The 11459-nt window shown below is 43.0% G+C and overlaps 1 protein-coding gene across 1 annotated transcript in view; it reads left to right on the top strand.

Moving 5' to 3' along the window:
- Nucleotides 1-371: 371 nt before the first annotated feature.
- The window catches only part of WWTR1 (WW domain containing transcription regulator 1), a 71115-nt gene continuing 60027 nt past the window's right edge, over nucleotides 372-11459 (top strand). The window contains exon 1 of the mRNA XM_074591514.1: nucleotides 372-1012. Coding sequence (XP_074447615.1) covers nucleotides 621-1012 — 392 coding nt within the window. The 5' untranslated portion in view covers nucleotides 372-620. The remainder of the gene's footprint in view (nucleotides 1013-11459) is intronic.

Below are 11459 nucleotides of genomic sequence, written 5' to 3'. Positions count from 1 at the left end.
ACGCCTCGGTCCCGATCGCGGCCAGCTCTGAGGGACGCCCCGGCCCCGATCGCGGCGGGCTCTGAGGGACGCCCCGGCCCCGATCGCGGCCGGCTCTGAGGGACGCCCCGACCCCGATCGCGGCCGGCTCTGAGGGACGCCCCGGCCCCGATCGCGGCCGGCTCTGAGGGACGCCCCGGCCCCGATCGCGGCCGGCTCTGAGGGACGCCCCGGCGGACCCGGCCCAGCCCGCGGCCCCGCCGCCCCGAGGGCCCCTCAGCCGGCGGGGCTGCCGCCGCCGCCCCACAGCGCTTCCGAGCACCCAAAGTTTCGGCGGCGGTTGCATAACTGCGGGCGGGGCGGGGGCTGGGGCCGGGCCGACGGGCGGGAGGGAGGAGCCGGCGCGGCCCTCGCCCCGCCGCTGCCCGGCCCGGGGGAGGGCGCCGCGCTGCCCGGGGGCTGACCCACCCGCTCGCCCCTCCACCGGCCGCCCGGGACGCCGACACTGCTGGGGTGGGCGCAGAGGCAGTCCCCGCGCCGCCCGCCCGCTCCGGCAGAGCCCGCCCGGCTCCGAAGAGCACGTCCGCGGCGGCGGCGGCCTGAAGCGGCCGGGGGGTGACGACCCGCCGCCGGGTGTAAAAATGAACCCCGCTCCCGCCGCCCCGCCGCCGGGGCAGCAGGTGATCCACGTCACGCAGGACCTGGACACGGAGCTGGAGGCGCTTTTCAACGCGGTGATGAACCCCAAGCCCAGCTCCTGGAGGAAGAAGATCCTGCCCGAGTCCTTCTTCAAGGAGCCCGATTCGGGCTCGCACTCGCGGCAGTCCAGCACAGACTCGGGCGGCCCGCCGCCCCGGCCCGCCGCCGCCCAGCACGTCCGCTCCCACTCCTCGCCCGCCTCGCTGCTGGGCTCGGGCCCGGCTCCGCAGCACGCGCACCTCCGCCAGCGCTCCTACGACGTGACGGACGAGCTGCCGCTGCCGCCCGGCTGGGAGATGGCGCTCACGCCCATGGGACAGCGGTACTTCCTAAAGTGAGTGGGGCGGCGGGCAGGGAGGGCGGATGGCGCTCCCGCGCTCGGGACGGGCGCGGGGTCCCGGGCCAGAGGGAGGTTGCTGGGGCCCAGTCCGCACCGGGGGAGGGTTGTCGTCCACGTCTGAAGGCGGCCAGTCGGGGCCACCGCGGGGTGTGTGTGTGTGTGAGAGGGGTGTGAGGTCGCCCTCGCTGGCTGGACGCGAGCTGCGCCGTGAGGCGGCGAGAGGCGCCTGGGCCGGGGGGGCAGCGGCGTCAGGTGAGGGGGGGCCGCCGTGGGATGGGGGGCATCGCCGTGAGGTGAGGAAGGCGGGAGTCGCCTGATGGGGGGCAGCAGCATGAGGTGAGGGCGGCGGGGGGGGTCGGCGGAGGGTACCCGGGGGACGGGGGCCAGCGACGTAAGGTGAGAGCAGTGGCGGCTCCCCGGGGGACGGGGGCCAGCGGCGTAAGGTGAGGAAGGCGGGAGCTGTCTGATGAGGGACAGTGGCGTGAGGTGAGGACGGCGGGGGCTTCCCGGGTGACGGGGGGCACCGGCGTGAGGTGAGGATGGCGGAGGAGGTCGGTGGAGGGTCCCCGGGTGACGGGGGGCACCGGAGTGAGATGAGGGCGGCGGGAGGTGCCTGATGGGGGCACCGGCGTGAGGTGAGGGCGGCGGGGGCTCCCGGGGGACGGGGGGCAGCGGCGTGAAGCGGGGGCCGGCGAGGCTTTCCAAGCCTGAGGTGGATGCGAGAGCCCGGCGAGGAAACTCTTCCCCGCTCCCCGCAGGGAAGAGGAAGCGGAGCGAGCCGCGGGAGGGCCGCTTCCAGAGCCGGGCGGAGAAGCCCGGCCTCCAAACTATCGGCTCCGTATTTCTGCTGGGCCACACGTCCGAGATTCAGAAACTAATTTTTTGAGAATGAACTTAAGAGCCGTTGTTCCAGGGAGTTTTCCAGAACAGGACACGGTGTGTCTGTGACCTGCCGGAGGTAAAACAGGCTGTGGAGGGGGGAACTGCATAACCCGCGCCCCCGGCTCCAGGCGTGAACTGGGGAACCGCCGCGTTCGTATCCTGGGCGGCTTCTCACTAATGGAATGCACTGCTGCAGGACAAGTGGTGTGCATTATATTTATAGCATCCATATCTTTAGGGACACGGGAAGAGGCTTCCTTATTTTAGTGACAGATTTTGAGAAGTGGGGTAACATAACTGCCTAACCCTTCTGGCCAGAAATATCGGCCAAAGTGTTTTATTGGTGACATTTGGAATTAGATTCAAAGCAGTTTAATAGGCCCGAAAATAGTAGTAATATGTGTCAAGGTGAGAGTGCCTTATTTTGGTAGACTCTCTATCTCTGCTCCAAATTCATTGCAGATTAAGTGGCACTGTATTAACATGGTAAATACGCAGCGTCAAAAAGTTTAGTAATGAAATAAAGCATTTACTGATGAAGCATCTAACTAAGGATGTTGAGGGAGTTAAACTGCCAGGGCTACAGGAGACAATTTAATCGTTCACTAGAGCTTTCTTGGTCAGAAGAATAGTATCTTGGGTTCACATTCAACCCTGTGTGTGTATGTTCAGCCATAATAAATAGCAAATAGACAATGTGTGGTAGGGCTCAGGGGAAAGATGTTTGGAAAAATGAATAAATGCATAATTTACATGATTCTGTAATGATTTCTTTGCCTTGTGGCTTTGCAATCTCCAAAGGATTACTCAAGAGCCCAGTCTTTGAATTGCTCTGCACAGAGTTTAGATTTTTGCCTCTTGTCACGCTCTGAGTTACTAGCAAAGCACAAAATTATGTTTTATTTTTTTCTGCCATTCTGTATGTTACTGTACCTGGTTTATAATACCATGTGGACAGGTACAGGATCCAAACTTAGGAGTTTTTTATTAATCTGTTTTATCACCTGAATGAGAAGATCTTTATGCTCTGCAATTTGCGTATATTTTTCTCAATAGAACAGGGCAGAGAAGAAGCAGCTGACTGATTGGAGGACTGTAACAGATCATTTGTAAAGAAATATTTTATATAAATTCTTGCTAGGGCTTGGCTAGCAGGTGTTTTCAGATACCTCTGGCTAAAAATTACACAACATAATCTTTGTCTGCCATTTGGCTTTTGACTAATGTCAAAATGAACTCATGTGGTTTCACCTTCCTGTCACCCATTTCTGACATAGAGACAGAGTTTTCCAAGCTGATAGATTCTTGTTGCTTAGGCCAAAATGCAAGTCCTTTACCAAAAAAAAAAATGGATAAAACCCCAAAGGGTCTTTCATTTTTTCCAAATCCTGTCAACAGTAGTATTCTGATTAACAACATCCTTTTCTTACATAAAATACAGTTTTCTTTGTGCATGTGATTTGCTACCTGAGTTAGTCTTTGTTTTGTTTCCCCAGTTTTATTTATCTAACAGAACTTTTCTTATTTCTATAAAAATTAATTGGAATAATGTATTTCTCTATACCTGTAATGTATTTCATAATATCTCAATGCTTTTGGGAGTAATGGTTAGCTATAAAATGATCACATATGAATTACAATATTTTGCAAGCTGTGTAGTGTTTTTCAGGTGAGAATAGAATTTTCTGCAGAAATTTAAGATTGTTATGGAAGGCAGCATTTAAAACTGTGTGCAGTAATATGCAGGGTTCAACTCAGATGATGTGCTTGAAAATCCTATTTGGTTAAACCAGGCATACAAGGCCACACTTTTCTATATTCAGGGCCTGTCTGTCAAAAAAAAATTGCCATCTCTTTCCAGTTTAATGATAAAGATTTGTTTTTAGTCATTAGCAAAAGAAAATTAGGAAGCAAATTAAGAGCAAATCACCAGATTAGGTCCTGTTAAAGCCTCTATTATCTGTTGAAGTTTAGAATATAATTTGTTGTATTTAAACGTATTTTCAGAAATCATTAAACAAAAGTAGTGATGGGACTTTCAATGAACAGTGAGCTAACCTTGTTGACCGGGAACCAGCTCAACTTGAAGCAGTCGCAGTCCTGCATGTCAGTTCCTGCAGAAATTTTCTGGCTGTGACTGGAAGAAACATAAGTAGCCTGGGGACCACTCCACCCTGTAATTAAATACCAAACCACAGAAGTGGGGGGTGGAAAACAGACTAATGAACACACACTTATGGCAATGTTATCTAAAGCATTTTTCTGTGTGTGCATGTGTGGAAAAAAATATAAGTGTGATTTATTTCTGATAAAAGGGTTTCTGGAAAGACAGGCAAATTGTCTTGCATAGCTCTTATGTTGGTAAGTGGGAATATCAGTTGCATATCAAATCTGCATGCTGAGCTGTGTACACATATTCTGTGAAAAGAATTTTTCAAGTATTACTTTCCACCAATCTGTTTTTAAGTGGTACAGCCTCATATTTCAAATGAAGACTGAGGTTTTAATGTTTTCTCAGTGTGTGTACAGTGCTTCTTGGCCAGACTCTGATTTCATTCCAGAAGGTAAACAGAATATAGGGAGTACGGTGTTTGCACTGAACAGATTTGTGAAAATGTTGCTGCTGTTATCTTTGTCATAGTGTGTTTTTTACAATGTTACAGTGAACATTTGCCATACCAGGACATAGTTGCCATCCTGCTTGAAGGGAAAGAAGGCTAATTACTTTCAATATTTTATTTACTTGACATATTCGGATTTTCTCCTACTGGTTTCTGTTGGTGAAGAAGCTTGATTTAACACATGATCAGCTTTATATTACTGAGCATGTTCAGCAGGACAACAGGGGAAGAAAAGTAATGTTAATACTATGAAAACAGTTTTTTTCTGAAAATGGCAAAACAGTAGTATTAAGACAGTTGAAGTGCTCAAATAATTTCCAAGTACAGCCTTTCCCTGAAAGCTATTTGTGTTAATTCTGTAGAGATTGTTATTTTTTTTATATTGATATTGTGCTTGGTGCTGTGTGGTATTCATAATAGAATTTTCCGCTTCAGGAATGTAGTTACATGACTAGAAATGGGGGAGGAGATGGACAATGCATGAGACAGTTACTCTGCTAAGTTCTGATAAAAATGTGGAAAGCACTAACACCTTTGTACGACACTTTTGCAGTTTGTTCCATAGTTATGACCACAATTACTCGTGGATGTGATGCATGCCCTGTAAGGTGGGGCTTTCATCAAGGCAGCTTTCTTTGGTCCTTGTAGAAAAATGGTGCAAAGCAAGAGGCCACGCAGCCTTCCTGGTTTTTTTTTGTCATGCATTAGAAAGAGACGCTTACAAAAGCATATGGCTTTTTTGAGCATTTAATCCACACTTAAAAGGGATTTGTTTTGTTCCCCATCTCCAGTGAGGAGTTGTTCATGTGGGACTTAGTGCCTGAACTGCTCCTCTTGCCAGTGTCCCTTTGTTAAAAATAAGTTATAACGTGCAAGACAGTGTCAAGATATATTACTGCTAATTACTTTTGTCTGAATTAATGCATGTGTCTACTATTTTAAAGTGTTCCTAACAGACAGGAAAGCTGTGACAGAGTACCAAAGTTTAATTGGTGAAAATTCAACTATAGCTCACCTTTCTAACTAATTTTAGAGGTGCTTAGGAAGTTCTGAGATTGGAATGTATACATCAAAACTAAATTTGCAAGCTGTGATTGGCATTGAGGTCTACCTCATTGCTTCTTTAACTGGAGTCTGTATTTCAAATGCTGTTTTAATATGATATTGTAAATACAGAGAATTTCCTTAACTTCTGTGCAAATGAGAATTGGTTGTTATCTTCCTGCTTCCTGGGATTGTGATCTATAGAGTAATTTCAGCCTCTAGGTTCTGAGATTGGGTCAGATCTCACTTTGGCAAAACTTGAGTGGTTGTTCTTTGTCTAAGGGACCTGCAGTGTAATCAAATAGGAGAGAGGGTCAGCATGTGAGCTCTTCAGACATGTGCAGTTAGGTCATTTAATTCCTACAAATGAAAATACGAAATACATGACATACAAAAATAGGAAAAATAATTTTATGCTTAGAAACAAATTGTTATAGCCTCTTGATTTAATGATCTCTGGTACTATGTACAAGCAAGAAAAACAATGGAATTCCAAAGTCATGTCTCAAGAAAGTTATTTCAGTTTGCTAGTTAGTTTATTGCAAATATTAGGCCTTGATAGGATTCTTGCCCAACTGAGGATGGAATAAGAATTTCAGTAATTGACCTTATATGTTGTTCAGGAATAACTGCTTTATTTCAGTACAAAATATTGCCAAATTTCTGGTAAGGGAGAGTTATATAGATAAATTTGTACATACTGCCAAAATTAGGTGTGTAAATATTTTAAAGCACAGTAGAAACAATAGAATCATTAATCACAAGAGCATTTAATAAGTTTTATTAGAGAACTGTTGATACTGGAAGCTATTATTGGGACATACTAATAAAAGTCATAGACGCTAGTCCATATTCTTGCTGTTACGTACTTTGTAGGTTGTTTTGCTTCATTAGAATTGCATACCTATGACTCCAGTCAAAACTTGCATTAATACTGAATTCGGAATGCAATCATATTTCAGATAAATCTGTATGAGCTTAATTTAATTGCTGTACTTGGCAAACATATTAAATAATAAACACCGACAAACTATAACAGTAATTATGTCATAGTAATCTGCATACAAATTTAAAAACTTTTTTTAATATTACGTGAAGGAAATGTTGTTTCCTGGTTGGTTTTATGCACCCTTTTGATTTATAACAATGTTTTCTTATCAATATGTTCCACTAAATAATGAGTAAATTCTCATGATTTATTCAGCTTGATATAAACATGTAGCTTGATAGGAATGTTCAGACAGAGCAAACAATGAGGTTCATGTGATCGCTTAAAAGTCCAGAGTGATTTTTTTTGTTTTTGAGGATGTTTGCTAATTTTGTATTTTAGATGTGGGTTTTTTCCAAGTGCATTTAAACAGAGCACATATTCTGCCTAATAAAATTCTATAGCATTAGCTCTTAAGTACATCAGTATGACAGTACCAACGTGGATTTATTTATTTATTTATTTGCTTTTATTTCTTTTGTTGTTTTGAATGGTTTAATAGATTACCTTTCATATTCAGTGCTGCGTTAGAAGTAGTGAATTGAACTAAAGCCAGACCTGCAATGGTCCCCACAAGAAAAAAAAAAAGTTTGACTGTAGTGATTTAATTTCTTTGTGCTTCTGTCAATGCAAATGGGTATATGGAACTAAAACATTGAGAAATAAAGTTAAGCTTAGAATTTACAGTGAAGTGAAAAGAAGTTATTCATATGTTTATTTAATTTTGTGGAAATTAAAGTGTTTTTTTTTTCCCATTGGCAATTCTAAATACTTGGAATAGATTACTTTAAAATCGGACTGATTCGCTGGAGGAAATTTTGACCTGGATAGACAAATAACTTATTTTGATATAAATTTATAAAGCACAGTTGAAAAGAAAAATCAAGCTGATTTCTACATTGATGTTGGAATCCCTCTTAAAAACTTAAAAAAACCACCAAGGATCTATGAACTACTTCCCCCCCCCCCCCCCCCCCCCCCCCCCCCGAATTTGGTAGTAGGAATGGCTACAGAATTTCCGATGAAAGATAATAATTATTCATCTTCTGGTCCAAGATGGTGTTTTCTCATGGTTAATAGACTAACTTCTCAGAATCTAAAATTTTGTCACCTGTGGTGCGTAGTGGAAATCGGTGGTTAATATGGTGCTTCAAATGTGGTGTCTAATAAAATCTGAGGACAAAAGCAGATCTGCAGTAAAATTGCTTTAAGGACACGTTCGATTTACAGGGTGTGATCCAGTTCCCTCTCTTGTTGGGTTTTCTGAGTTAGGATATAAGCTATGTTTTTGACATAGCTGTAAAGTGTTACTGAAGAAAGCTTTAAGCAAGACTACACTGACCCTAGAAGAGTTACCAAGAAGGGTTTCCTTTGAGGAAATATTTAAGAAACTTGTTGTAAAGGTCTGTGTAGACACAGAAGTTGCACTAAATCTAGGGGTATGTACTTCTAAATGATTTAAGGAAATCGATGAGCAACCCTGCTATACACACTATTGTGTTGATATAAAATTGGATATATTGGACTCATGCACTTTTAAGCCAATAAATGTGTAATGTACGTGCAGAGAATTTCATTAGTTTAATCAAATTTGTGTTAGTGTTAAACCCAAAGTCCAGGAGTGTTTGTGCAGAGTGTATGACAACTGTCATGCATCCATCTCATGATGTGAGCTGAAAATAAAATTTCTTTACGCATTAAGCACTAGAAAAGAATGTCATTTAGCATATTTTGGAAAGGTGTGTATAGTATAGATACAGGTGTTAATTAAGAATGCTACCATGAAAACATTTTTCTGGAACCATCTGAAAGGGTATTGGCTTTACTAATGGTTTGGGTTGCTCAAAGAAATTAAAATAAGCAGTAGGTTTCTTATAATTTTTGTGAGCTGCTATAGTCAACATCTAAAAGATGGTCTGCCTGGCCAGCTTTACTCCATAGCTGGTAAAGAGATGACAGTACGCAGAGCTGTCTGCTTCCTAAGTTGATGAATGTGTTCAACTCTGAACAGGTTCAAAAACGTAGAATTCGTAAAGTCTGACCTTTCTAGTTTTTTGCTGTTTGCTCCTTCAAATCATGTTGTAAGAGTCGGAGGTTAGTCTTTGACTTGTTTCCTGTTTGGATGCTTTGGATGAAGTTGAAAATTGGTTTTACCCATAATTCCATCTCTTTGATTAATGAGGTTATTACAGGACAAGAGCTTCTTTGTAACGGCGTATTTAGTGCTCTGGGGCCTAGCGTGACTAGCAGATGCAAATTGTATGGAAGCAATTAAATCCAAAGGAAATGTCATGTGGGCTGAATTTCAACATACAGACTTGTGATATTTTTCCCCTTTCATTTTAGAGAGGGAGAGGGGTGGGCCTGATTTTGGGTGGAGGTGTTTGTTTTTTTTAGTTTGGGGATTTTTTTTTTTACATTGACTAAATCAAAGTCCAGACCTAGCATGAATACTAATAATACCTGTGACTGTTGTATGAACTCTTCAGGAATGTAATACTTGGGAACATTGCACTGTACTGCAGTATTTCCTACCTATGACTACTTTTAAGGCAGATGTGACTGAAGCTATGCTGAAGAGACAGATACAGGCTTGCTTAGAGAATGGAACAGAATGTATTGTGTTTAAACTGAAATAATTGCTTAGACTGTCACTACAAATTACTACAACATCACGGGAGGTGTGAAAGAGGAGTTGACTATCTTGCATTTCCTCATGGCTAATAGCGTGCATGTAGGCAGTTACAGTGTAAATGCAGCAGTAGTAGAGCTGCAAGTCCAGACACAGCTTTTCCTGCAGTGACTTGTTTGTCTGCCCATACCCTATGCAACATCTGCTGGGCCCTGTTTTCTTGGTCAGAATACTCCTTTTTATTCATTGAGTATTATCTCTCCCTAATCCTTCCTTGGGTTCAATATTCTGACAGTCTTTCAGGTTTGTGAATAGAAGGACACTTCCATGGTATGTTTAAATCTTTCCCTGTACCACAAGGAATCCTTTTTTTCTATCTGTGATCAATTTTCCTAGTCTACCTGCTGTTGGAGGTTCTATTAAATGTTCCATGTTCCTATTTTTCAATGACTGATTGGTGAGCAATTACATAAGCATCATAAAATGAAGTAACAGTCTTCTGTTAAGAAATTCTTAAAGGCTGTCTTAAAGTTTATTGTGTTTCTGAAATAAAAAATTGTCTCTGAACTGTGAGACTTTTGTTTATGTGAGATTCTTAAAGGCCACTGGCAGACTTAAATTCTGTTGGGTGGTTTGTTTTTTTGTTTGTTTTTTTTTTTTTTTTTTTTTTTTTAAAGAAGTTCTCAAAACTTCTTGATTATGGTGTTTTCTTGGGCTTCACCTTCACTGTGAAGCAAAAATACAGCAGCATCAGAGAAGAAGGAAGTACAAGTCATTTGGAAGCTGACCTAGGTTTAAGGAAACAGCAGTGCGGTTCCTGTTGTGCAGCAGAGTGTGACTTAGGAAATCACGTAATCTCTGTGCCTTCATTTGTGGTATGTAAAACTAGAAGAATATGTTTTCCCACTTTCTAGTAGCTTGTGAAATAGCGTGTTAAAGATTGAGGCACTAGCATGAAACTCAGAAGTATCTATAGTGATGTTGATGATGTAGGGCATATACATTAAGAACCGATCAGCATCTGTTCTTGTCCATGAAAAATTCCTGTGTATTGAAGCAGATAACATACAGGAATAAACACTAAATTTTTGCTCTGTAGAAGTTGTTTCTCACAATGTAAGCTTACATCCTTTTGCAGTGTTACCATTCTAAGTGGATCTGAAGCTTGTGTTTCCATAGGGCAGCTCAGACTTCAACGACCAGAATATTGTCGTGCAGTCAGTGGTGATTCTTGACCATTCTACCAGCAGCAGGAGTTCAAAATCCCTAGAGGGGACTGCAGATTGCTCTTTAATATCCTTCTCCTCTGGTCTTGTCTGTAAAAACTAACTCTAGTTTGTGCAAACTACAGCAGCACATTTGGAAGTAGAACAGAATTTTTCAGACTTCACAGATGTAAGAGGAGGACAGCTTGCCCAACTGGAGTTTGTTAGATTTACAGGCCACACTTTCTCTCTTGACCTGATAAAGGTAGAGGTCTCTTTACCTGATAAATCATTTGGGGGATGTGGGTTTGGAGTCTCCTTTTTCAAAAAGGAAGAAAGAAGGAAAAAAACAAGCTCTTTTGTGTCATTTGTTTGCCTAAGTCGCGTTTTGTACACATTAAGGTGCAAATGTGTATGTTGTTTTCAGAATTTTCTCAAAATATGGTATTTTAAAAAGCTTCAGGAATAAAAGTAATTATCGCTTGAGAAAGGCTTTGGGTCGTCTGCTTAGTTGGACAGTTTGGACAAAAGTAGCTTTTCTAATCTTAACATCCTTTCTGTATGATTTCTGTTAGAGATACATAGGAAGTTACATTGTGTGGATACACTTCTCTGCAGGCTCTTGCCAATGCCATTATTCACCTAGGTTAGATATCTGGGGACTCAAACAAAGCAGGCCTTGCATCAGTAAATGAGTACAGCCTGCACTGTGTGGTCATCATTGTAGAGCTTTGTGGGGAATGGAGTAAAAGGTCAACATTTTTGAGCTTACAAGAGCAGAATTTAGTGTGGGAGTCTTTCACAAAAGGTTTTTTTTAATTCCACATTTGGTTTTGACACTACATTTTCCTACTCATGTTTATCCTTTTACTCATGCTACTGTATGTGTTTAAACAGAAGTGTAACTGCTTCTGCCTTGAGATGCTAGGAAAAATATTTTTTTGGAAATGTATATGGCTTAATTGCACAGGCACATGTCAAAAATGAGGATTTGATATGATGTGAAGTTAATGTGAAAACTGGGGGCCAGATTTTCATGTTGAATAAATGTGTGTATATGCAATCTGCA

This window comes from Larus michahellis, chromosome 6 (assembly GCF_964199755.1).
Source record: "Larus michahellis chromosome 6, bLarMic1.1, whole genome shotgun sequence".
Classification (NCBI taxonomy): Eukaryota; Metazoa; Chordata; class Aves; order Charadriiformes; family Laridae; genus Larus; species Larus michahellis.
Note: the sequence above shows the minus strand (reverse complement) of the source record. Positions and strands in the feature narration are given on the sequence as shown.